Below are 24,540 nucleotides of genomic sequence, written 5' to 3'. Positions count from 1 at the left end.
GGGGGAAAGGTTGGGTGGGGGTGGCGCGGGGGGGAAAGGGGGGGCGCCTGAGTTTTGTCCTGCCTAGGGCAGCACAAAACCAGGATACACCACTGACTGTTTCTGTACATGGTTGTGTTCCCCCAGGCTTGGGCTAAGAAACCAATGTCTGCAAGAGTACAGCCTGATTCATATACCAATACTGTATTTATAAAAACGCCCAGGAATGAGCTATGGCAGTTCCAGTTTAGCAATAGCTGAGCCTAGATTGGGCAGCGTTATCCTGGAGTACAAGGTTTTGGGGATGGGCAACAATTATCACATTCAGCCAATTCCACAACTCGTTGAAACATTAACACAGAGCATGAACATGCTAAACCTCAGTCCACACCAGGAAGGCCCCAGAGGTGGCATTAGGCAGCAATGTAAAAACCCTTACAATGCTGCTGCCCACCCCATGTGCTCCCGATGAAGGGTGAAGTATATAGAGGTGTTTATTAAAAATACCCCTCTCTGTCTCAGAGAGATCTTTGCCTGCAGCTCAAGGAAGCAAGGTGGAAGGTTAGTGTAGGACCCGCCCTAGAGGTTTGCCTTGGCGTTTCAGGTGGGTTTCCATCTACTGACCATTGGAGTGATACTAAAACCCAAAGGGATTTGGGATAGCGTGATGGTAACTCTTTGGTTTTACTTCTAAGCAACGTAAACACTGCCTTCTCTCAGAAAGAGTCAGCAATGTTGTCTCAATGGTTTGAGTGCTTGGACTGTCCCTTTAAGTACACAAGAAAACAAACTACCCAAACTAGGGAAATAGCCACCACAGTTCCTTGCATCGTCTCTGTATTCCTGGGACCAGCCTTAAAATATTTTTTATTCCAAAAATAAATATGTATGTCTTCAAAAATTTACCCCTTAGCTGAAACTCCATAAATTCACTGAAAACAAGATCTAGTGAAAAAATATTAAATCCATTTATTTTACAGTATAAACAGCAAACCTCTCCAACAGGAGACCAGTAATATCGGAACTTTTAGCACATGATCAATGGTTTCCGTTTTAAGCAGGACGAGACCTCGGAGAAGTCAAAAAAAATTAAATTATAATCCATTTTCTCCCTTTCATTCTCTCGATATTTTCTGCAGCAGTGCCCGGAAGGTCTCCAGCTCTTTAACACTTGTAGATATTCTAGAGAGAAGGAAAAGGAGGTAGACAATGTTACAACCTGCTCCACTGTCCATTGGGAGCCATTACAAAGTGCATCTAACATGCACAGCCACTAGGGGCAGCATACAGGAGGCTGGACATTCTGTTATGTTAAGGGTAAATTGAACAAAAAGGAGCAAGTGTTCTATTTAGTGAAACTACAAGATCCAGGGCGAATAGTGCTGGGGGGGGGGGGCGCCTAAATGTATCATTTGTTTTTCCAACGCGCTACGATGGAGTTTAGTGAATAAGCCCCTCTGTCTGATGCTGTAGTGTATGGAGTAAAAGTTTGTTTGGTTACTTTGTTAGTTCCAGTCTTCTCCCTTGCAGTCAGAGACCACAGGAAAACGGATTTAGAAATACTAACCGGCCAAAGGCATTAAACAGCGCTACGATTTCTTGCCGTTTAAGATGAAAGCCCTGAGACAGCCCTCGGTCTGGCAGGTTAGCGATTTGTCTTTCAGAGAACAGGATTTTGAGGGCAGTGCCTAGTCCTTGTGTCTGTGGTTAAAAATAAATAAAAATGGGATTATTCCAGATTACAAACAATGTGGCCAGCCATGTGAAAACCAACTAACCTGCAGCTTTCCCCACAAGCGGCATTTAAAGCAACCAACGCAGTCCATGATTTTGGAAATGTTTCTAAAGTGATGTCTAAATTCCATCTGAGAGAAAAAGAAAATGTTCTGTACACGGACCAGAGTAACAGCAATTAGCGCTAAAGGCAGTTTCATTAACTAGAATTTATTGCGATAATAGTTTAGTGTAAAGTTCCAGTGGTTCCCATAGCACCACAGTGAGGGAGAGAGTTATTTTATTATTTAATGTACTTTCTAGACAGCCAGGGGGGAAATCTGTGTCAGGGACACGTCTGTTACCAGTATGTGCGATATTGGTGGCTGCTCTGAGTTGTTCCTTTAATTCTTGTTAAAGTCCTCAGATGGGAAAGGGTTATTCTGTATGTGTCGAGCCACACGTGGAGGGCGTGACCGCGTTATTCTGTACGACACGTGGAGGGCGTGACCGCGTTATTCTGTACGACACGTGGAGGGCTCGACCGCGTTATTCTGTACGACACGTGGAGGGCTCGACCGCGTTATTCTGTACGACACGTGGAGGGCTCGACCGCGTTATTCTGTACGACACGTGGAGGGCTCGACCGCGTTATTCTGTACGATACGTGGAGGGCTCGACCGCGTTATTCTGTACGATACGTGGAGGGCTCGACCGCGTTATTCTGTACGATACGTGGAGGGCTCGACCGCGTTATTCTGTACGATACGTGGAGGGCTCGACCGCGTTGTTCTGTACGATACGTGGAGGGCTCGACCGCGTTGTTCTGTACGATACGTGGAGGGCGTGACCGCGTTATTCTGCATTACATGTGGAAGGCGTGACCGTGTTATGCTGTATGTGCCCTCTAGGGGCAGTACCTTTAATTGATCAGCTTCCTTACTAACCCCAGCGAAAAGGGCATTTTCATCAAAGTGCAGAGGAAATGACCTGCAAAAATCACATGCGGAAAAAAAAATAAAAAAATTATTATAATAATTCAAACTTTTGGGAAGGAATGGAGAAAGAAGAGGGGAGATATCTTAATAAATTATTTTCCCAGTTTCACCCCCCACCCCCCCAATTACTTGGCAGCGTAGAGAATGTCCACCAGTAGCAGCTTGGTCGTCAAGTCATTGCTTTGATTTCCTGTGTAAAGCACAAACTCTGGACGCTCAAAGTACGGGAGAACCTTGGAAATGGCCCGGAGCTCAATGAGATAAATAAAATACAAGTTCTTCAGTCGTCTTGGCCCCTCGCCCTTGGTAAGCAAGGCATCAAATCGTTTCTGGAATTCCGATACATTGTGGCCCCAGACTTTATCCATCCACGTTTCTACAAGAAGACAAAATAGATGTCCAGAGATAGACACAGACAGACACTCCGATAATTAGAATCTACGGTTTAGTGTCCAAGTATAACAGTGTTGACCACTGTACAATTTATGTTACAGTCCCTCAGTAATTGCTACATGTGTCCTCCGTTATAAGAACAGCATCTACAACAGGGCTGGTAGCCAGCAAACCATGGCAAAAAAAAATTCAAAACAAAAACCAGGACACTTACCTTTCAGGAGATACCTGGCACTCAGATGGATATTGATGCTTGCATGGAGTCCGGATACCAACCGGTAGAAGGCTCTTTTTTCAACACAAAGATCTAAAATAATTGGAATAGATCAAGTTTGTGGCTGTAGAGATAACAGTACAGACCCTGGAACTCCAGATTTATCACTTCATGTTCCGTGAGCTGACCTGCTGAACGTCTAAACTTGGAGCCTTCCAAAAAACACTCCGAAGGCATTTATAAAGCCTTGCCTTGCATACATGGATTAAAATGTTGTACATGAGCATTATTTAGTTCTATACGTCAGTTTCCCCACCACAGTCCATATGCTGCTGAAGAAGAATATTAAATCGAATGAGTGCTAGCTTCTTGCCCCATAGGAAGAATTGCAGCTGAACAAACTGAGAAGCACTTACCTTCAAGCCACTGATAAAACAGGTGTTCTGAAAAAGAGCAGAAACGGCAAATTAGACATTGTGCAGCAAGAACTGGCCACAAAAAACAAATAAATACATGACATATAGGAGCTTTACATTCATAGAATGGGGGAGAGGAGACAAGTAACAGACAATCTCACAGTTGTAAAAATTATTCACCCTCATTGAAAATCAGGTTTATTGTCAAAATGTACAGAATTTCAGCCGTTTGCAATTATCAAACAAAAGCAATTGAAATCGAACATCACACAAGCTGCAAGTGGTTTCACCCAATGACATCTCCACACTCAAAAGTCTTCAACCCCTTTATGGGGGGGGGGGGGGGGGGAGAGAGAAGAGGGAGGAATATCTTACCTTCATGATCACCTACAAAAATAAAGAATATATAGATCAGTTTGAGATGTAGACAAGCAGTAAGTGTGTATCAGGAAGAGATGAAAATAACTTCTACATTGTTTGCAAACTGGATAGCAGGTGGGTATCTGGTTTAAATAACGGTTACGTTTAGCTGGACCAGCATATATATACACACACACACACACACACACACACACACCTCACAAGGCTTCTCCACTAACTCATAATGGGAGCATAGGGTCATCCAGTAAATTGCTTAAACTAATGGTAGCTTGATTAGACTGCTTGTTTTAGCCCAGGATTTGCCCTGACCCCAATCTAGATTAACGTAAATATACCAGGGTGAGAGTAGGGGTGTCAGAGACCAATAGACACAATATCTAAGGAGTAATATCCTAACAAAGATTAGAAAGTTTGTAGGACAGCAAGATAAAGCCTCGCTCCCTGGTTAGCTAGCTAGTTAGCAGAGACAGAATAAAAAGAGGGAGAGAATAATCAGTGAAAAGGCTGCATGTCTACATTAGACATTCAGGGCTGGCGCTACCATAAGGTGGCACAGTCTTCGGGCGCAAATATCCAGTTGACTGGCAGGAGAGAAGTGCACAGCACTCCTCTCCTGATGGTCATTTCCTGTAGCGTGGCTGAGCGCCAGTACCTCCCCAGCCCAGCGCAGGAGGAGAGGGCGCGAGTGAGCATTTCCTGTATAGCTCCCTCGCGCGCACTGTAGAGGTCCTGGAATATGACGTCATACTCCAGCTCCCAGGACCTCTACAGGAAATGCAGATCTGGATCGGAGTTTACTCAGGAGCACTGCGGCAGCCCACTGGACCCAGTCTGTGGATCCACTCTAAGTCTCCAAAAGGGAGAGAGGGTTTAAAAATACTGCCCCTGTACCCTTACCCCCATACTGTTCCTATCCCCCCCCAGTACCCCACAATGCTGCCCCCTAACCCCCTCCCCCATAGCACCTGCCCCCCAATACTGTCCCTTCCCCCCACAATTCTGCCCTGTCCCTCAAAACTGTTCCAATCCCCCCACAATTCCGCTCCTGCCCACCCATACTGTTCCTCACCCCCCCAACATACTGCCCCCCTCCCCCCCCACTAAAGCTCCAAACCCCACAATACTGTGCCGAACCCCTCATTAAACCCTACCACTAACTCCCCAATCCCTCATAATACGGCCCCTTTCCTTCCAATAAAGTCCCTATCCCCCACACTAAAGCACAGTGACACACAGAAAGGGTCTGGTTGGCAAGTAAGAGACATAGGGGGGTGTAAGACACTAAAAAAAAAAAAAAGTATGCAACACACACACAGTAGCACATTCAAGAGGGGATATGTAACACTAAAAGTGGTACGAAAGTCAAAAGAGGGGGTTACAAGGCACACAGGTGAAAATTTGCCTGTGTAGCCAAAAATCCTTGCACCAGCCCTGTAGACATCCTAAGTGCATAGGTGCCAAACACCCACTCAGAAAATAATGCCCAACGCGTTTCGTTGCACCTTCATCAGGTTAAAAAAGAGGCACAGTGTGTGGCCCCCTGTAAGGAAACCTGGTATAACCAATACCCATTCGGTAATTTCCTCCCGAACGGCCAGAGTAGTAGTGAATTATAACTCTCCGTTCGACGAAATAAAATAAGTAATTCCCATACGAACAACAGCTTCCCAAGTAGATTCCCTTAGTAAAGCAGAACATCAGCCGAAGTCTAGATAAAGGGTATAACAGAACCGAGGTTTAATGATGCCACACTGGCTTTTATGCAAGTCCCTGTACAAGGGGACCTCCCACAGGAACATAAAAATCAATCATAAACAGAGAAATTGTTAAACACTCCCAGTACAAACATAATTCCCTTCCCTAGACCTGGAGATAATTAAGGCTGATAAGTAGTAACTTCATTATCTCCAGGCAGAAAATTCACAATTTCCCCCAACTTTTAGAACACCCCTTAAAATATAAGGTATCCCCACAAATCACATCCACTGATAGCCCTGATCTGGGTGACCAACATATCCAAAAATCACCCAGATCAGTTCAAGGGTTTTCGAATTTTATGGAAGTCTTAGGTGACCAGCTATCCACGAGGCTCCTGCCCAAAACAGTTCCACAAATTGTAGTGTTTTTGCCAATCTTATTCGACAAGTCTTAAAAAGTGAATAAGTCCACGAACAGTTTCCCCTGGCTACTAGCAGTGATTGTTCCCCTCATTCGAATGCACAAAAGTACCGAACAGCGCTCTTACTGCTGTTTGGGAAATGAAGATCCAGCGTTCGTGTGTTTTGGACCAGTGTTCGGGAAGTCGAGTGTCCGATTTTAGTTCCAGACACTCGACGACCAAGTCCCCTTGCCTTTGTTCGCACAAACAAGATGGCCGCCGTTTTCTTAGCCACGTGGTGTTCGACAATACGAACGGTGGCCGCACAGGGAGAGGGCTTAAATGGAGGTATGCTTTAAAGTTAAGCCAGGGGGGTGGTCTCTGTTCGGTATTTACAGCTACAGAATATAGGGAAATAAAATAAACGAAAGAACTTTGTGATTTTTTCACCCCCCCCCCTTATATAGGGAGAGACTCACTTGGTAGATTAATTGCCCAGCCATTCAGCAGTTAGGGCGTTAGGATGTTAGGATGACGTAATCATCCCTTTCCAGCCTAAAATTTAACCCCTTCAATGCTGAGGAAGAAAAAAAACCAAACAAAACAAACACACCTGGTTTGGGATTTTAATAAACTAAGGTTGTGACAGCCTATAGGCAACACCATCAATACTGAAAATATAGGTTAATTCAAGATGGTCACAATCAGTGACAAACATTTAATAGATGTAAATTATACAAATGGATTCTAAGTTCTACATCGGAAGATTACACAAATGATGGAAGAAATATTCACGTTCCTCCACCTATTCTTATAGGTACAAACATGTGTCAAAGGAGATTGAGGAGAAAGGCATAAAGTCACCGCGGACAGATTGTACAGGACCGCTCAATATCGGCACACTATTTGGTGGATAACAAACCTTATCGTGTATATCCCCAGTGTGATCAGTCCCTTATGGGATAACGGTTACAGGCCAAGTATCAATAGGCAATGGATCCAACCGAGTCACGTTATGGTTAGTTTCCTTTTTGGGTAAATAGCAACACTATTGCAGATCCATGAGAGCAAGAAATAGATGGAATTTATAAAAGTAAGTGGATCTACGTGCTGCAAGGTTTTAGTACAGTATATATAGTTAGAACTGGATGTATATCTCTCTCTCGACCCTGCATTATGCCGTGTGGTCGAGTTATGAAATAATTGCATTGCTCAAAAAATAAAAAAAAAAGAGAGAACATCCAGATATGAAAGAATAAAAAAGTATATATATATATATATACACACACACACACACACGGATTCCCATTTAAGTTCGAGTTCACAACACTATGAAGAGGAAAATCGTAAGGTTCCACAAATCTGCTGTCTTGATGCAGAAAAGAGAAAAACGAGGAAAGTAAAGAATATATTGAAATAAACTATGCATCCGTATCAAGATGGTGGGAAAAAAAAAAAAAATTATATATATAGTAAAACGATGACTTTATCAAACCCTCTGTATTCATATTAGGTCATTAGATATAGAAATGACGTGGTTAGTGTGGAGTAAAGGAGTACGAGGCCTACATTATGGATAATATATCAATAGGCCCTGGGGGGGAGACGTGTGATTTATCCTCCCAGAATAGTCCATCATAGATAGTACATGTATGAATTCATAAAGGGTTATATAGAGTCCTCGTTATTCGAGAATATATGTCCGTGTACAGGCTTATCACATCTTGGCATTCGCTTAGTCCATCAATTATGTCAGTATAGATAAATCTTTGTAAAAAAAAAAAAAAAAATTGTATTTCATAAAATACTTTGGATCATAGGGGGTCGTACATCACAGAGTGTGAATTGTTGTTCGGTATATGCATTATACAAATTTGTATTGTGCTAGATGTTGGAGTACATACATATACACTTTGCCAATTATACTAGTAAGCCTTTATTCAGAAATAAGAATCCCTCATTTAGACCACGAGGGGCAAGTGTCTGGAGTTTAAAAATTCAAAAACGCTCTTTTTTTTTTTTTTTTTTTTTACAAAAAGTGTTCCGGTCAAGATCTCCCTTTCTCGGACCTAGGTTCACTTCTCAATCCTATCTTGTCTGCAGATCCACCGTGAAAGAGTTTGAGATGTTTTGAGATTGGTGTGTCGACATGACGTGAAGACTTTACAGAACTCACATGTTCTAAAATTCTTCGTTTCTTTGGGCGAATAGTTTTGCCCATGTACATCTTCTGACAGCTGCAGGTCAGTAGATGGATAACTCCTGCAGTCTGGCAGTTAAAGAATGTTTCAGAATTAGTGGAGTTTGTAAAGGTTTGGGATTGTCGATTGATGTATCTGCATGCCTTACATCTCCCACATTGGTATGGTGGAAGATTTAAGCCAAGTTTCGTTAGCGAGTAGAGGGTTCAAAAAGCTGGGGACTAGGGTGTCTAGAAGGTTTCTTCCCCTTCTTACTGTTATGGATACACGGGGAGTTATAGCCTTTTGTAAATGACCATCTTGTTGTAAAAGAGGCCAAAACCTTTCTAGAATACAGCAAACCACCCAGCATCAAACGTGCCTATACATCTAATAGGTTCTTGTTTGGGGTGTAGTGGATACTTGTTCAGACAGAAGTATTTTTCGGTCCATTAGAAGAGCTCTTTGATAAGCCCTCTTAAGACACCTATTAGGGTACCCTTTTTCCTTAAAATGTGCCCTCAATTCTTTGGCTTTGATTTTAAAGTCATCAACCGATGAACAGTTCCTCATCGGTATTGTCCAACTGGGATGCTGCTCTTGGGGGGGGGGGGGGGCGGTGATGACTTCCCCAGTTGAGTAGATTATTTGTAGCTGTTAATTTTCTGTATAGTGTTGATATTTCACCCTTTTCCTCAATTTTAATAGAGATATCCAAGAAATTCAGTTGGTTGCCACCAATTTCCAGAGTTAATTTGAGGTTTATTTCATTCTGATTCAATTTGTCCAGAAACTCCCTGAACTGGTCAATGGTGCCTGTCCATATGACCAGAGTTCTCGCCCACCACCCCAGGTGGAGATTAGCATATGATGGCGCACGCAAGCTGTCCCTCTCACCTGATTGTAGAGCGCATGCTTAACATTTTGCCTTATTATAGTGCAACCCATAGGGCGGACCCATGCTGGTGAAGATATTGTCATTGAATGTTAAAGGCCTCAATGCACCCAAAAAAACGGCGCCTCATGTTTAGGGACCTCAAAAGATTAAACCCTGATATAGCTTTCCTGCAGGAGACACACATCCAGGCGTCGGCGAAGTTTGCGCTTAGGGACCATACATACCGCACCACATATGAGTCTAGAGCTCTCAATAAGAGGAATGGGGTAGCTATTTTGATACATCACAGATGCCCACTCAATGTTTCAAAGGTACACATGGACTCGGGAGGCCGCTTTGTACTCCTATCTGGGACGCTGTACTCCCATAGTATACATATTCTAAATCTTTATGGCCCGAATGACCCTTCTAAAGAGTTCTGGGCATAGTTAACCCAGGTAATCAACACGTTGCCACATGGAATGGTAATAGTAGGGGGCGATTTCAATGCAGTTCCATGCCCAGCGAGAGATAGGGGACCTGGTAAAAGTCTCCCTAGGTCAGAAAAAAGGGGCGGGCAGGACAAATTGTTACATATTTTCATGCAAGATACAGGCCTCGTTGATGTCTGGAGGCACAACACCCGGATGGTAAAGATTTTACATTTTACTCGGCACCCCATGACACTTATTCGAGAATTGATCTGTTTTTGGTCAGTCCCTCCTCAGTCCCCAAAGTATCGGAATCGAATGTGGGCTCCATCACTTGGTCGGATCACGCAGACGTTTCCCTAACACTGGATAAACTTAGTGTGGCGTCCCCATGGTCCTGGAAATTGAATACGTCTCTGCTCCGTGATCCTGCGATCGTTGAGACGGTGAAGAAGGAATTAACTGAATATTTTGCTAGAGAAGCTGAATCGGATCTGTCAAGGGTGACTGCTCATAAAACAGTGATCAGAGGCATCTTGATTTGTGAAGCTACATTAAAGAAAAAACGTAAAGCCCTATTACTATCATCCCTTTTGGAGTCTTTGCGTAAGGCTGAACAAAGACACAAGACTGACGCTACACCCGCCAACTTACAGGCGGTTCAGGAACTGAGGGCCTCAGTAAGAGAAACGCTGCTAGACGATACGGCACGGGCAATCATAGGGTCTAAACTGACTTTCTTTGAAAAAGCCAACAAGATGGACACCCTACTGGTGAGGTCGCTCCGACCACGACAGCATAGAACCCACATCACTAAAATCAAAGATGCCTCGGGTCAATGCCACACAGATCCTACGGACATAGCAAAGGTATTTACAGCATTTTTTACTAAACTGTACAATCATTCCACAACGGACCCAACCGGAATGCGAAGTGAAAGCGATACAAGCGAATACACACTTTCCTTGCTGGGCTGGACTTACCAAAACTAAGTGGGGCGGAGGTTGAAGGCTTGAGGAAACCGATCTCGGCAGAGGAAGTAGATATGGCGATCTCTGCATTGAAGAGTAACAAGGCACCGGACGGCTTCAATGGCTCCTATTATAAAACTTTTAGGAAAGAACTGGTTCCGTATATGGAAGCTTGGTTTAACGAATTGATAGATGGAGGTACCCCTGATAGGGACATGTCACTAGCTGATATGGTTTTATTACCGAAACGGGATTTGTCGTTCCCGGAAAACTTCCACCTGATCTCCCTTATCAACCACGATTCCAACATACTTGAGAAAATTCTGGCCGCCAGGTTAAACCCGATGCTACCAAGTGGGGTTTATACCAAATAGACAACTTTTTGAGAACACCAGACGTAATGTGGACCTCATATGGAGACAAACCACAAGGAAAATAACGACGATGTTACGGTCGTTGGACGCTGAAAAGGCGTTCGACAGGGTTAAATGGCCTTACTTATTTACAATGCTAGATCATTTTGGCTTCCCAGCTCAGTTTACAACGGCGGTACGAGCTATGTATACCAATGTCAGGGCGCAAATTCGCATTTCGGGTGCAAAGATCTATCCATTCGATCTGAGTAATGGCACTAGACAGGGCTGCCCGCTGTCACCCTTGTTGTTCGCCTTATCGTTAGAACCACTCCTCCAGGCAATACGCGCGACCCCGGACATTAAAGGAGTTTATGTCGGAGGGCAAAAGATATGTGGTGTCGGCGTTTGCATACAACGTATTGCTGACCCTGACTGAGCCAAGGGAATCTACAGTGGCGCTAACAGGTGTATTGAAGGACTTTGGAGACTTGGCTGGATACAAGGTTAATATGAACAAGTCCAGCGTGTTGCCTTTAGGTATGGCAGAGCGGGACGTCACTTACATAGGGGCAACGTATAACTTACGAATAGCAAGCGATCACATAAAATACCTAGGCATACAATTGACAGCGGACCCAACTAAATTATTTCAACAGAATTATACCCTACTGATAAGGACATTGATGACGGATATGGAGCAATGGACAGATAAGGCAATCTCTTGGATAGGGAGGATTCATTCCGTGAAAATGAATGTGCTCCCTAGAATATTGTTCTTGTTTCAGGCACTCCCAATTAGAGTAACCAGATCTGACTTGGGTCCACTTCAACAAACAATAGGCAAATTTATATGGCAGAACAAGAAACATAGGGTCTCACTGAACATTCTTTACCGAGCTAAGGACAGGGGCGGCCTCGGCCTTCCACACCTACATTTCTATTATGAGGCAGCCCAAATGGCCCAGGTGGCATTGTGGCACTCTCCGCCGGAGGAAAGGAGATGGGTGGACCTGGAAGCGTCCCTTATGGGGATGGATATGCCTCAGTTCCTTATGTGGACCCCTAAGGAGCACAGGCCAAACATCGAAGTGCCCTGTCCAGCGATTCTCAATTCCTTGAGGATATGGGACACGGCCGCCCCTAAGTACAGCCTGGCGTCTTCCCCCTCTCCAAGGACCCCCCTGCTGAGGAACAAGGCATTCCTACCAGGAATGACAACCCGGGATTTTAGAGGTATAGAACGGGCAGGGCTACAGAGATTGCATCAGCTGTATGAGGGGGGGTTGTTTGTGACGTTTGAGGATTTACAAAAAAAAAATAAAAAAAAGCCTTTGCGACCCTTTGATTTTTTTCGATACCTCCAGATTAGAGCTTATGCCCAAGACACTCAGGTTAAACAAGTCGCAGAAACACAGATGGCATTCTTCGAAAGAATGTGTGCGAAGGAACAATTCCCGAGCAGACTGATTTTGCTTCTTTACTCACAGTTGTGCAATAACACTTTAGAATGGGGAGGACTAATTAAAATATTATATATATATATATATATATATATATATATATATATACACACACACACATACATATATACACACATACATACACACACACCAATGGGAGAGACGCTGGAAGGGATAGAGTGGCAGGAAATATGGGAGGCGGCCGCGCAGTCCTCTAGGTGTGTCTCGCTGCAGGAACAAGCGTATAAGACGCTATTTCGATGGTATGTTACTCCGGTAAATTGAGCCGTATGAATCAAACTACTACAGACCTATGCTGACGGGGGAGCGGTCTCAAAGGCACATATGTTCACATGTGGTGGGAATGCCCAATAGCACAAGTCCTTTGGCGGCGATTTGCGCAGTTATTGCGAGACATATTTGAAAGAGAGGTTAAGCTAGACCCATGGGTGTTCTTGCTAGCTAGATCTATGGAGAACTGGACAAAAGCGGAACAGACTCTTGCATAAGGTGAACCTGGCCGCTAGGAGAGCTTTGGCACAGGTGTGGCTGCAGAGCGAGGCTCCGGAAATTGCTGTGGTAATCCAGAAGATTAAGGATAAATTATCTCATGGATGACCTCACGTCCCGGGTTAGAGGCACAACGACAAAATTCGAAAAAGTTGGATGGCCAGTGCAGCGAGTGGGCCCTTGGATGGCCAGTGCAGCGAGTGCTTGATGCACACACACAAAAGAAACCTCCCAGGATGGGATTTAGTTAATCGGATACGCGCTGCCCTGAATTCCCCCTCACCTCCCTCCTCCACCCCTTTCCTACTTCTCTCACTTACTGAACCCCTACCTACCCTTTTCACTTTCCTTTTACCATCTTTCTTTTTATCATGAGAAATGCTCACAACTTTTGCAACAAAACCATACAATATGTAACTAACTTGCATTTCGAAATTATATAGACCTGTGCTCACAGGAACAAACTGATAACGATTTCTAAATGTTTAAGATACAGATTTATAAGATCCACACATTAATGCATGAAAATGATGAGGCATGTCCTATCGACCAACAATAAACGCCTGTATGGTATTCTGTAGCTTCTTTCTGTTATATCTGATTTTCATTTTATGTTATAAGTTAAAAATACCAGGGAGAACATGGAAACAGCTTTGTACTGTATGTTGTACACATTGCAGGATACATTGATACAGTAAAAGTTAGCTAGATGTGTCAATCTAATGCTCTTAAAGGTTTACTGGGGATATGTCATACACAATGTTTTCGACGTACTGTTTTACCTTGGAATAAATAAAGAATAAAAAAAAATAAAAAAAAACAGGAAGAATGGCCGGACTTGACGAGGACAAGAAAAGACAGAGTCCAGAACGAGCCGAGGTCAAGGGGACAGAGAGACAGCGTAAACTTAGAACAAGCCAAGGACTGGTACACAGGAGAGCAAACCGGCGAACAAGACAAGCAGCGATAAAGAGAATACGGAGTCAGGAACAAAGCAAAGGTCTAGCACCAAAAACCACAACTGAACGATACAAGCACTAAAGGGAACTGAACAAGAAACCACGATAGGGCAGGGAGCCAAGGGAAAGGGGAGTATAAATACCTGATTGATTTGATTGGCCCTTGTCATATCCACGCCCCCAAAACGTGAGAGTATGGGGAATGTGGAATGACATGGGCCAGTGGGAGACCCTTTTATTTTTTTCTCCCATTGTCCCTTTAAATGCTCGCCCGCTATGCGTGGCACGCTCCCAGTACCAGGCGCATCACGTGGCTGCTTCTCGCGGTCCGTGCACGCCTCCCCTTGAGCTGCAGGACGGCGTGCGGCAGCGAAGGACCTCGCCCGGCCCCTGGAGAGGGTAAGTACCGCTACACTATATCTCCGGATAGCCTGGATCTGAGCGCCTAACATATCCGAAATGCGCTCAGATCCCTCGAACGCAGCCAAAACGCCACCGGGGTATAGTTTGTCCCTCGTCGCTGTCTCCTCCTCCGCGCCGCTCCTCCCTCTGATTCCGTCGGCTGGTGGGCGAGACCTAATTCTTTCCTATGAGGAAATGAGCGACGCTGAAGGTCCTCACACAGCGTGAGGACGTCCAGCGACGCTCTAGCAAAGAAAATCTTTTGCTATAAATCAGTTAGTGACCTCTAGTGGCTGTCTAGTAGACAGCCACTAAGAGGTGGAGTTAACCCTGCAATGTAATTATTGCAGTTTATTAAAGAAAACTGCAATAATTACACTTGCAGGGTTAAGAGTAGTGGGAGTTGGCACCCAGACCACTACAATGAGCAGAAGTGGTCTGGGTGCCTGGAGTGTCCCTTTAACCGAGGTTACTGGGGTCAACAAGCAGCACACTTCACATATGGGTGGTCTGGCATACGGTGATTTGTTAGTTTGTCGAACAGAATTCGATGATATGGGAGGTGAATGCAATTTACCAAACAACCATGCGAACAGGGTAAATCGCTGGATAATCCAGGGTGATCTGGATTTTTGTTAAAGTGAAATATTATGGTTTTGCTTTGATCACTCGGCCAATTTCTCTAGTTCACTGCATGTCAATTCAACGAACAGAGCAATGTACTTGAAGTCAATAGAACAGGTAGAGAAATGCTGTAGAATTAGGGGGCAGGGTGGGGTGAACGTGCTTTTAATTAAAACAATCAGTTCATAAGAAATAATTATCGGTTCAGAGAGTGCTACGCTGGTCCAATACTCCTGGGATAATGGATTTAGAATCAATCTTACCAACATGGACGCCCAGTGTCATTAATGATTGAATACTAAACATAAGCCGTTCTGTGAAAAAAAACAAAAAAATAAAAAAGACACTTTTTTAAATTTATAATTTACCTCGGCCCAGCACCCATGAACTCAGCGGACGTTTAACGCTCTGTGGCCTAGAAAACAGAAAAATAAATAAAAAAAAGTCTGTCAGTCTATGCGTCTGGTGCCCTGATACCAGCTCCCCCAAACCACCAGTCACCCAAGTTAAACTTGATTCGAACCAAAAAAAAATAAATAGAGATGCTCTCTTTTTAATGCAGTTTTAGAAGAAGGGTAGTCTAGCCACTGTATGTCAACGGTTTGTGGTACATCAAAACAGAGAATCTGTGATACGCTTGTGCAGCCCAGCCCCTATTCACAATAACTGCAATCAGCATTGACTGATTATGGTGCATCGTCTGCTCTTGGGCATTACGTAACTAAAATAAATCTACATAGAGCAAGTTCGATTGTTGCGGATGGCAGGGAATGTTCCCATAATCACCTGAAAATACCCCCTCCCCAGTCCTTCACTGGAAGTTTGAGTTATCACAGAGGAGATAAGCAGATAGCAGCTCCAGTATCATTGCCATTGGCCCAGTCACAGTTTGGTTAGCCCAGGGCTGGGCGGTGATATTTCACCACTGACCGAGCACACATATAGTTCTGGTTCTCAGCACAGCCAGTCGGAGATGTTACAGCTACTTCAGTAATTTCAGGACCATCTTTAACGCAGGGCAAACAGGGAAGCTGCTCTGGGCCCTTTAACTTCTAGGGGGGCCAAGGCAGCTGCCCCGTGGGCCCCGATGCCTTCTAAAACGTACTTCCCCTATGGCCCCCCATGCATCCTGGGGACGCACACTAAGAAGGTCCAACAGGTGCACTAAGGGCGTTTGTAAGCAGGGGCCCGGTCATGCTGTTAAAGGGCTGCGGGCCCCTTTGCTTTTTGGCAGCATGGGAGGAAGTGACTCCCAAAGAAAGCCGCACAGGAGAGACCAGGGAGGCAGAGAGGAGGGAGACTGGGCCGGATTGCCACTCAACAACCCTCAACAGCCTCAGCCACCACTCTAGACACTAGGGAAGCAATCCTTCAAGGTAGGAAACGGGGAGTAGATTTAAAAGTGTGAATGTATTAGTGTGTCTCAGTATGCCCGACAGTGTGCGAGCGTCTCAGTATGCCCGACAGTGTGCGTCTGTGATTGCATGCCAGGAAGTGTGGGGGGGGGGGGGAGAGGGGGGGGGCAAGAAAATGCTTTGCCCAGGGTCCTAGTGATATTAAAGACGGCTCTGAGAATTAATGGTGCTTGAAATGGCCTATTGAATCATAGTGTAGGGCGCACTTTATGCTCCCTTACGGTCACTCATTCACACCCAAGGCAGGCGTTACCCCACATAATCCCACCCATGCACTATCTGGTGTTAGTGGCAGAATCAATACAGAGTGTTTGAAAGACAAGTACTTGAAACAGTTTTCTTCATAGATGCTGTTCCAGATTTTCCACGCGTCAGGTCCCTTGTAGCCGGTGTAACGTTCGGGATTAATGAGCAAGTCGACATATTCTGCGTCTGGAGACTCCTCGTCTGCGGAAAGCAAATCGTGGCATTATATTATTAAACTACAAGCAGCCATTAAGCCACGGTAATTCACGATTTGACATTGTAATTGCCACTAGTGGCTGTAAACATGTTCTCCCACAAGGCTTTGCATGACTAGGAGACTCATCACATACCGTCCACTTCACAGAAGTTGTCTTTCGAGTCATCGTGTTTATTCCACTGTGACAGAGTTTCCTGCGCAGCCTCACTGCAGACGAGAAGGACGTTAATATCAGAATCAGAGCGCGATTTTAAAATGGCCGACAGAAGCCAAAGATTACCTCAAAGACACATCCACAGCGCCAAGTCTTCTCTCCTTCTCACAGTCAAGCTCAGCTAATTCACCGTTTGCCTCTTGCGAGTACTGGGAAGGAAATTATTCATTAGAAGACATGAACGAGGAGCTCGGATCAAACACTTATTGCAGGACTCTTCATGGAATTCAAGCTGGGCTGGGCCTCTTTCCCTGATAGGAGGTCTATGAGAGCTTCTGAGAGGAGCCCGACTTACAGGGCCTCATTCCTCATGACTTAGTTGAGCTGGCGGGTGTTCTTCCAGATTTTTATACCTATGTCACCGGAAGTGACACGAGATCAGCTGGGCCTTTAATCTACAGGGTGTGCCGCGCGTGTAGGCTAATGTGGTGTTAAATAAGGGAGATGCAGGGTTAATGGGGGTGACACAGGGGATGAGTCCCCAGTGTGTCACACCATTAACCCCCTCCCCCCCCCGCATGTCACCCCCATTAACCACCTATCCCATGTGTGGGTCACCCCCCATTAACCCTGCATCTCCCTTATTTAACACCACATTAGCCTACACGTTGTATGTTACTATACAGTGATAGCTGTGGTATAGAAATCGGATAATCAGGGGTTCTCAACCCAGTCCCCCAGGACCCCCTACCAGTCCAGGATTTAGGGATTACCCTGTTGTGTCTAAAGTGTTTATCCCCCCCACCCCTTAAAAAAAAAAAAAAAAAAAAAATAAACACACACACACACACACACACACACACACACACAGACAGCAGGGTAATCCCTAAATCTTGGACAGTTCGGGGTCCTTGAGGACTGGGTTGAGAACCCCTGCAATAGATGTACCGTGTGCATACACCTGTCGGATTGCTATGTCTGATGCATGCGCAGTACACCCTTCAGATTAAAGGCCCAGCTGATTGAGCGTCAGAGGGGGCACCTCTGCCAGAATTCTAGACCCAGAGGCCAGCTAGCGCGCATGCGCACAGTTGATCACGGTCACTGGAAGTGACGTAGGTATAGAATTATGAAAGAACATGAGCACTCCCACCTTTACAGGAATACATACATACCTCTCTCTGGGTCCCTTTAAATAAGCCGGATTGCAGAGCAGCTCATTGGTCCTTAAAAAGGGACACTATAGTCACCAGAACAACTGCAACTTAATGTATAATATACAGCTTAATGTAGTTGTTCTGGTGAGTATAATAGAGCTCCCTTCAGGCATTTTCATGCAAACACTGCCTTTTGCACTGCAGAGAAAATGCAGTGTTTACATTGCCCCTAGGGACATCTCCAAGTGCCCACTCCTTAGATGGCAAGGGGCGGGGCTTCCTGGGGCAGTGCTGCACAGTAGGCAGCACTGCCGTTCAGCGTCCCCACGCTCTGCATGGGCACGCTGAATTCTCCTCATAGAGATGCATCTTTTTAGGAGGTGCTGATTGGCCAAAACTGTTTGGCTCCGCCCCCTTGTTGATTTTAGCCAATCCAATGTTTTGCCCATGGGAAAGCATTGGATTGGCTAAAAATCAGCAATTCTGATGATGTCACCAAGGGGGCGGAGCTAGCACCGGCAATAAGAGGAGTTTTATTTACTTTTAAAGGTGGGGGGCAAGCCACGTAAATGATGGCTTTAACACTATAGTGTTCCTTTAAGGAGTTAACAGCGCTGGATGCTATAATATATTATTTGTAACACCCCCTATTATCCCTACAACCAGCACAACCAGACGCTTACCTTGAAAGCAGAGGCCGACTTTATACCAGCTGGAACGTCCTCCTAAAATAAACAGATTATTGGTTTTACTTCTGCCTTATAACACCTATAAAAAAAAAAAAAAAAAAAAAAAGAATAAAGACATTCCTTCCCAGTGAGAATGGTTTGTCTCGGACAGGTTGAAGAATGGATCCCACGGGCAGCGTTTAATACTCACCGTAGGACATGGCTGGACCGCACAATCTCTCAGCCCACAATGGCTGTTGTCATCCCAAAATGGGCATGCTTTGTTGAGGTTCACCTGCACAAAAAAAAAAAAAAAAAAAAAAACACAACGAATTCAGTGGATATTGACGTAGAAAGACACAGCTCTGAGGACATATGGAATATCTGCCAGAGTTTCCCCTGCCGGTGAGGTGCTCGGCGCAAACAAGAAATGTTTGTAAATTCTTTATTGTGATGTTCAAGTGAGTGCTGTAACACATGCTTATCCCACTACATCCTATATGCGTTGTAAAACAAGTTGAACAATGACATCAATAGTGTAAACAGTAGGCATTATCGTTTTTGAGCAATCTCACATGTGTCAAGCATCGTAAAAGCTGTCAATCAATAGACTATAAACAAGTGTAACAAGTTTAGACGGGTGCTTGTCTCATAGCTAGAGCAGTTTCAATAACAGTAACAATAACTGGTTAAATGCAAAAAAAAAAAAGAGCCGTTTCCGAACCCTATTCTAAGGGTCTTCTGGAGAGTTGTGCTTATAAATCGGACAGTTTAAATGAAGGATGTAGCTTCAGTATCGAAATTATGTGACAGGTGGAGCAGGAGAGTGTTCTCGACCATCATTAGAGACCCCTGTCCTACGGGTTATGAGGTTGAGTGTATGAAGGGAAATTGGTCGCTTGGTAGGTTGGATCGTTATATGGTTAAGAATTCGGGAACGGAGTTGTTCCACGGGTCACGTGTGTGACAGATAGAAACTTGGTTGTGTCTGCCTAATAGTGTAACCCGCTGGTCAGGTGTGTGTTGTGTCGCCCCATGATGTCACTTATCTGGTGCAAACAAGAAATGTTAACCACATCAGCCCTGCGTCGCCAATCATATTAACCCTGAACACAGTAGAGGTGGTTATAGCATTTAAGCCCCATTGTTAAAACACACATTAATCTCTATGCCCATTTCATTAACAGAAGTTTTAGTACCGCTGCAGTAGCCATTAGAGTGTAAGCTCATATGCTTTCAGCCAAAATATAGCTAGAGGGACCGACTTTTGGTGAAGCCGGATGTCATCACTGGCCACTCAGGTAAAATGGCAAGCCATTGCAAAGACAGCTTGCCCCATTACTGGGTAAGGAGGTCAGGGTACTAGTTATGGTAATAACCCTGTGTCATGCTCACAGTGGGAGATCAGAACACTAAATAAATCAGCTTACCTTGTAATATCGGAAATAGTCACTCTCCAGGAGGATTTGTAGTTTAGAAAAGAGTTCAGAATTAAAATGGTCGATTGTTTCCACATCACAAGTACAGTCATCCAGCACGCCGCTCACCTGGACAAATATCAAGAGAAATGCATCATTTAGCAAGGCGAGACCTACACCACCGGTTGGTCTATCCTCGAATGGCTCCTACAGTCAGACAGGTGATCTAGGCCAAGCCCTGCTAAATCCACCCATCCTCGAATGGCTCCTACAGTCAGACAGGTGATCTAGGCCTAGCCCTGCTAAATCCACCCATCCTTGAATGGCTCCTACAGTCAGACAGGTGATCTAGGCCTAGCCCTGCTAAATCCGTCCTTGAATGGCTCCTACAGTCAGACAGGTGATCTAGGCCTAGCCCTGCTAAATCCGTCCTTGAATGGCTCCTACAGTCAGACAGGTGATCTAGGCCTAGCCCTGCTAAATCCGTCCTTGAATGGCTCCTACAGTCAGACAGGTGATCTAGGCCTAGCCCTGCTAAATCCGTCCTTGAATGGCTCCTACAGTCAGACAGGTGATCTAGGCCTAGCCCTGCTAAATCCGTCCTTGAATGGCTCCTACAGTCAGACAGGTGATCTAGGCCTAGCCCTGCTAAATCCGTCCTTGAATGGCTCCTACAGTCAGACAGGTGATCTAGGCCAAGCCCTGCTAAATCCACCCATCCTTGAATGGCTCTGTGGCAAACCTAGCCACTTCTGGACTGTAGTTAGTAAAGGTTGTCTGTAGGCTGAATATGTACTGTATATTTTAACCTGTGTATGTACCGTATTATGGCTGTTCGCATGCTGGCAGCCGTACGCTGCCAGCATACAAATCCCTTTCGTTTGACGAAACACGGCTATCCAGGCCGTTCGCCATACGAATGCGGGCTCCCCAGGTGGACCACCCACTCACCAGTCGTGTGGCATCAATTAACCGATTGCAACAATGTTGCAATCGGTAATTAAGGGCTCTCCTAGGTGGCCGTCGTTCGGCTACCAACCATGCGGTGGTCGGCCATCTTGGATCCTTTGTCTCTGCAGCGGTGTTCGGTCGTCGAGAGCCTGGAACTGAAAACGGCTACTCAATGATCCGAACACCGCTGGACTTCCAGAGCGTTCGGGAGTTCCGCGTTCGGCACATTCTGTTCCCCATATATGTTCGGTACTTTTAAACCGAACTCAATGTTTTAACGTATTTTGTGCGGCGTTCGGTTAGTTTAGCTGGGATCGGAGTGGTATTCTCACTAAATGTGCCCGCCGACCCCAGCTATCTACCGAACGGTCATTCGTCTAAAAGCGAGTAGAAATGTATAAAATATGGATTTCTGTGTAAATTGTCGGTTTTGCTCCACGAGGGGATAATCCACTTAATCGTCCATTTTAGTGGGAGTATCCCTCTCGTGGAGCAATGCCTGTTGGGATAATTACAATGCCTGATGGGAGAAATCCCCTGTAACATCTGTAAGGAAACCCCTTGCAAGGGGAACTGCATAAATATGGAAGTCTGTGAATAAAGCGAGTTAGTTGACTCCCAAACTGTGTTTCGTCCGGTTATTGGGAGGATTGGGAATATTGCCGTGCTTTCTAACTCTGACTGTGGATTTCCTGAGGATACCAACGGATATCGTGAACTAATATACTGCATTCCGTTACAGGCTCCTACAGTCAGACAGGTGATCTAGGCCTAGCCCTGCTAAATCCACCCATCCTTGAATGGCTCCTACAGTCAGACAGGTGATCTAGGCCTAGCCCTGCTAAATCCACCCATCCTTGAATGGCTCCTACAGTCAGACAGGTGATCTAGGCCTAGCCCTGCTAAATCAGTCTGTCTATCCACAAATGGCACCATAAACCCTGCGCAGGGTTAAGGGAAAGGAGGGGTTAGGGTCCAGGGGTACATTGCCCCCTCTTCGGCCTGTAATGAATGCTGCCGCAAGGCAGAGTATCTCGACTGACAGTTATTCCCATCGCCAATCTTTACACTGGTTTCCTGTACCCTGGAGGATGCAATTCAAACTGCTAACGCTAATCTACGAAGCTCTCACTAACGCCACTCCATTTCTTCTTTACTCAACAAATACACTCCTTCCTGTTCCCGTCACATTGCGAGCGACCTTCTCCTATATCTGATGGATTTTGTTAAGTGCCCTGTTCCTATGGAATTCTCTACCCCGCGCCAGATTTTCCACTAGCCTCTGGTCCGTTGGAGGAACACAAACACGTATTCCCAACGTTATAGTGTTCTAGTCCCCGATTTGAGTCAGGGCGCCCGACACCATTGCAACGATTAACAAGTGTATTTTACGTACCATTTTCCAGCACTGAGACTCACTCTGCCGTCAGCTCCTCCTCCTGCGACATCATCTAGCAGGCGGTGCTTTGTTGCCTTCTCATACAATCCTTCCCGGTGAGCAGCATTTGGGACGACCTTGAGGACGTCAAACATCACATGACCGCATTCTATCGCTTTGTTGCAGCAAAGGCGCCTCTAGTGGTGGTCAGGAAGATAGCCACTAGGCATGTTTAATCCAATGCCAATGCTGTTTGTCAATAAAGTGGTCTGGGTCCCTTTAAGAAGTCACTGAAAAGGTCTCTCTAGGAAAACCTACACCTCGCTATCCTCCTCACAACACTTACCAGTTTATTCAACAGCGGCATCTTATCCATCAATCAATCCCACCTTCCTCTGAGATGGGCTAGGTCTCGTGTGTCTTTACCCCTTCCTTATAGATTGGGAGCTCCTTCACAGAGCTTCATAGATTGGGAGCTCCTTCACAGAGCTTCATAGATTGGGAGCTCCTTCGAGCAGGGCTTTCTTCAGTGGTCACTGTTCTATTCTGCCAATTTCTTGTATATCCCCATCCTACAATTGTAAAGCGTTGTGGAATATGTTGCAGATATAATAATATTAATTATTATTATTACAGGGTTAATGTGATACCTGAATTCACATCACTGCCCCTTCCTTCCAGGTTGTCCTAATAAATCACACATTTCTGGCAGGGGGAGATTAGCCTCAGGGTGGCAAACAAGCTAAAGTAGGTGGAGGTGGAGGGGGTAGATCTATTGACACTTTGTATGGGGGGGGGGTAGATCTATTGACACTTTGTATCAGACAGGTGGAGGGAGGGGGGGTAGATCTATTGACACTTTGTATCAGACAGGTGCAGGGGGGGTGTAGATCTATTGACACTTTGTATCAGACAGGTGGAGGGGGGGTGTAGATCTATTGACACTTTGTATCAGACAGGTGGAGGGAGGGGGGTAGATCTATTGACACTTTGTATCAGACAGGTGGAGGGAGGGAGGGTAGATCTATTGACACTTTGTATCAGACAGGTGGAGGGAGGGGGGGTAGATCTATTGACACTTTGTATCAGACAGGTGGAGGGAGGGGAGGTAGATCTATTGACACTTTGTATCAGACAGGTGGAGGGAGGGGGGTAGATCTATTGACACTTTGTATCAGACAGGTGGAGGGAGGGGGGGTAGATCTATTGACACTTTGTATCAGACAGGTGGAGGGAGGGGGGGGTAGATCTATTGACACTTTGTATCAGACAGGTGGAGGGAGGGGGGGGGGTAGATCTATTGACACTTTGTATCAGACAGGTGGAGGGAGGGGGGGGTAGATCTATTGACACTTTGTATCAGACAGGTGGAGGGAGGGGGGGTAGATCTATTGACACTTTGTATCAGACAGGTGGAGGGAGGGGGGGGTAGATCTATTGACACTTTGTATCAGACAGGTGGAGGGAGGGGGGGGTAGATCTATTGACACTTTGTATCAGACAGGTGGAGGGAGGGGGGGTAGATCTATTGACACTTTGTATCAGACAGGTGGAGGGAGGGGGGGGTAGATCTATTGACACTTTGTATCAGACAGGTGGAGGGAGGGGGGGGTAGATCTATTGACACTTTGTATCAGACAGGTGGAGGGAGAGGGGTAGATCTATTGACACTTTGTATCAGACAGGTGGAGGGAGGGGGAGGTAGATCTATTGACACTTTGTATCAGACAGGTGGAGGGGGGGGGTAGATCTATTGGCACTTTGTATCAGACATGGTTAGATCTATTAGTACTTTATATCAGACACTGCCCCCTTGCACTCAGGTGAGCACTTACCTGACAGAAGCAGTTCTGGGCAGCATTGCTGTGTTCTTGCAGGAAGGCCCTCCAGGGCAGGAGCCCGCAGACCAGGAGGAGAGAGCCCAGGGACCCCATGCTCCAGCTCTGATCACAAATCATGTGGAGAGACAGGAAG

General features: G+C 45.5%; 1 protein-coding gene across 2 annotated transcripts; it reads right to left on the bottom strand.

The window, feature by feature from the left end:
• Positions 1–925: 925 nt before the first annotated feature.
• Positions 926–24,540, bottom strand: ERO1A (endoplasmic reticulum oxidoreductase 1 alpha). Of its 2 annotated transcripts, none has more exons than XM_063440071.1 (15): positions 24,402–24,540; positions 20,250–20,366; positions 19,031–19,114; positions 18,835–18,876; positions 17,121–17,203; positions 16,974–17,047; positions 16,704–16,824; positions 15,331–15,377; positions 3,714–3,740; positions 3,298–3,390; positions 2,820–3,066; positions 2,613–2,682; positions 1,758–1,844; positions 1,547–1,680; positions 926–1,161 (listed from the first exon to the last, which is right to left on the bottom strand). In XM_063440071.1, the coding sequence occupies exons 1-15, from the start codon at positions 24,522–24,524 to the stop codon at positions 1,095–1,097; spliced, it is 1,416 nt and encodes a 471-aa protein (XP_063296141.1). In that variant the 5' UTR covers positions 24,525–24,540; the 3' UTR covers positions 926–1,094. The 2 variants fall into 2 exon arrangements, with proteins under 2 accessions (XP_063296141.1, XP_063296142.1); XM_063440072.1 differs by having other exon boundaries at positions 18,835–18,873.

The sequence above is a fragment of the Pelobates fuscus genome, chromosome 13 (genome assembly GCF_036172605.1).
Source record: "Pelobates fuscus isolate aPelFus1 chromosome 13, aPelFus1.pri, whole genome shotgun sequence".
Taxonomy (NCBI): Eukaryota; Metazoa; Chordata; class Amphibia; order Anura; family Pelobatidae; genus Pelobates; species Pelobates fuscus.
This window is presented reverse-complemented; position numbering and strand designations above follow the sequence as displayed.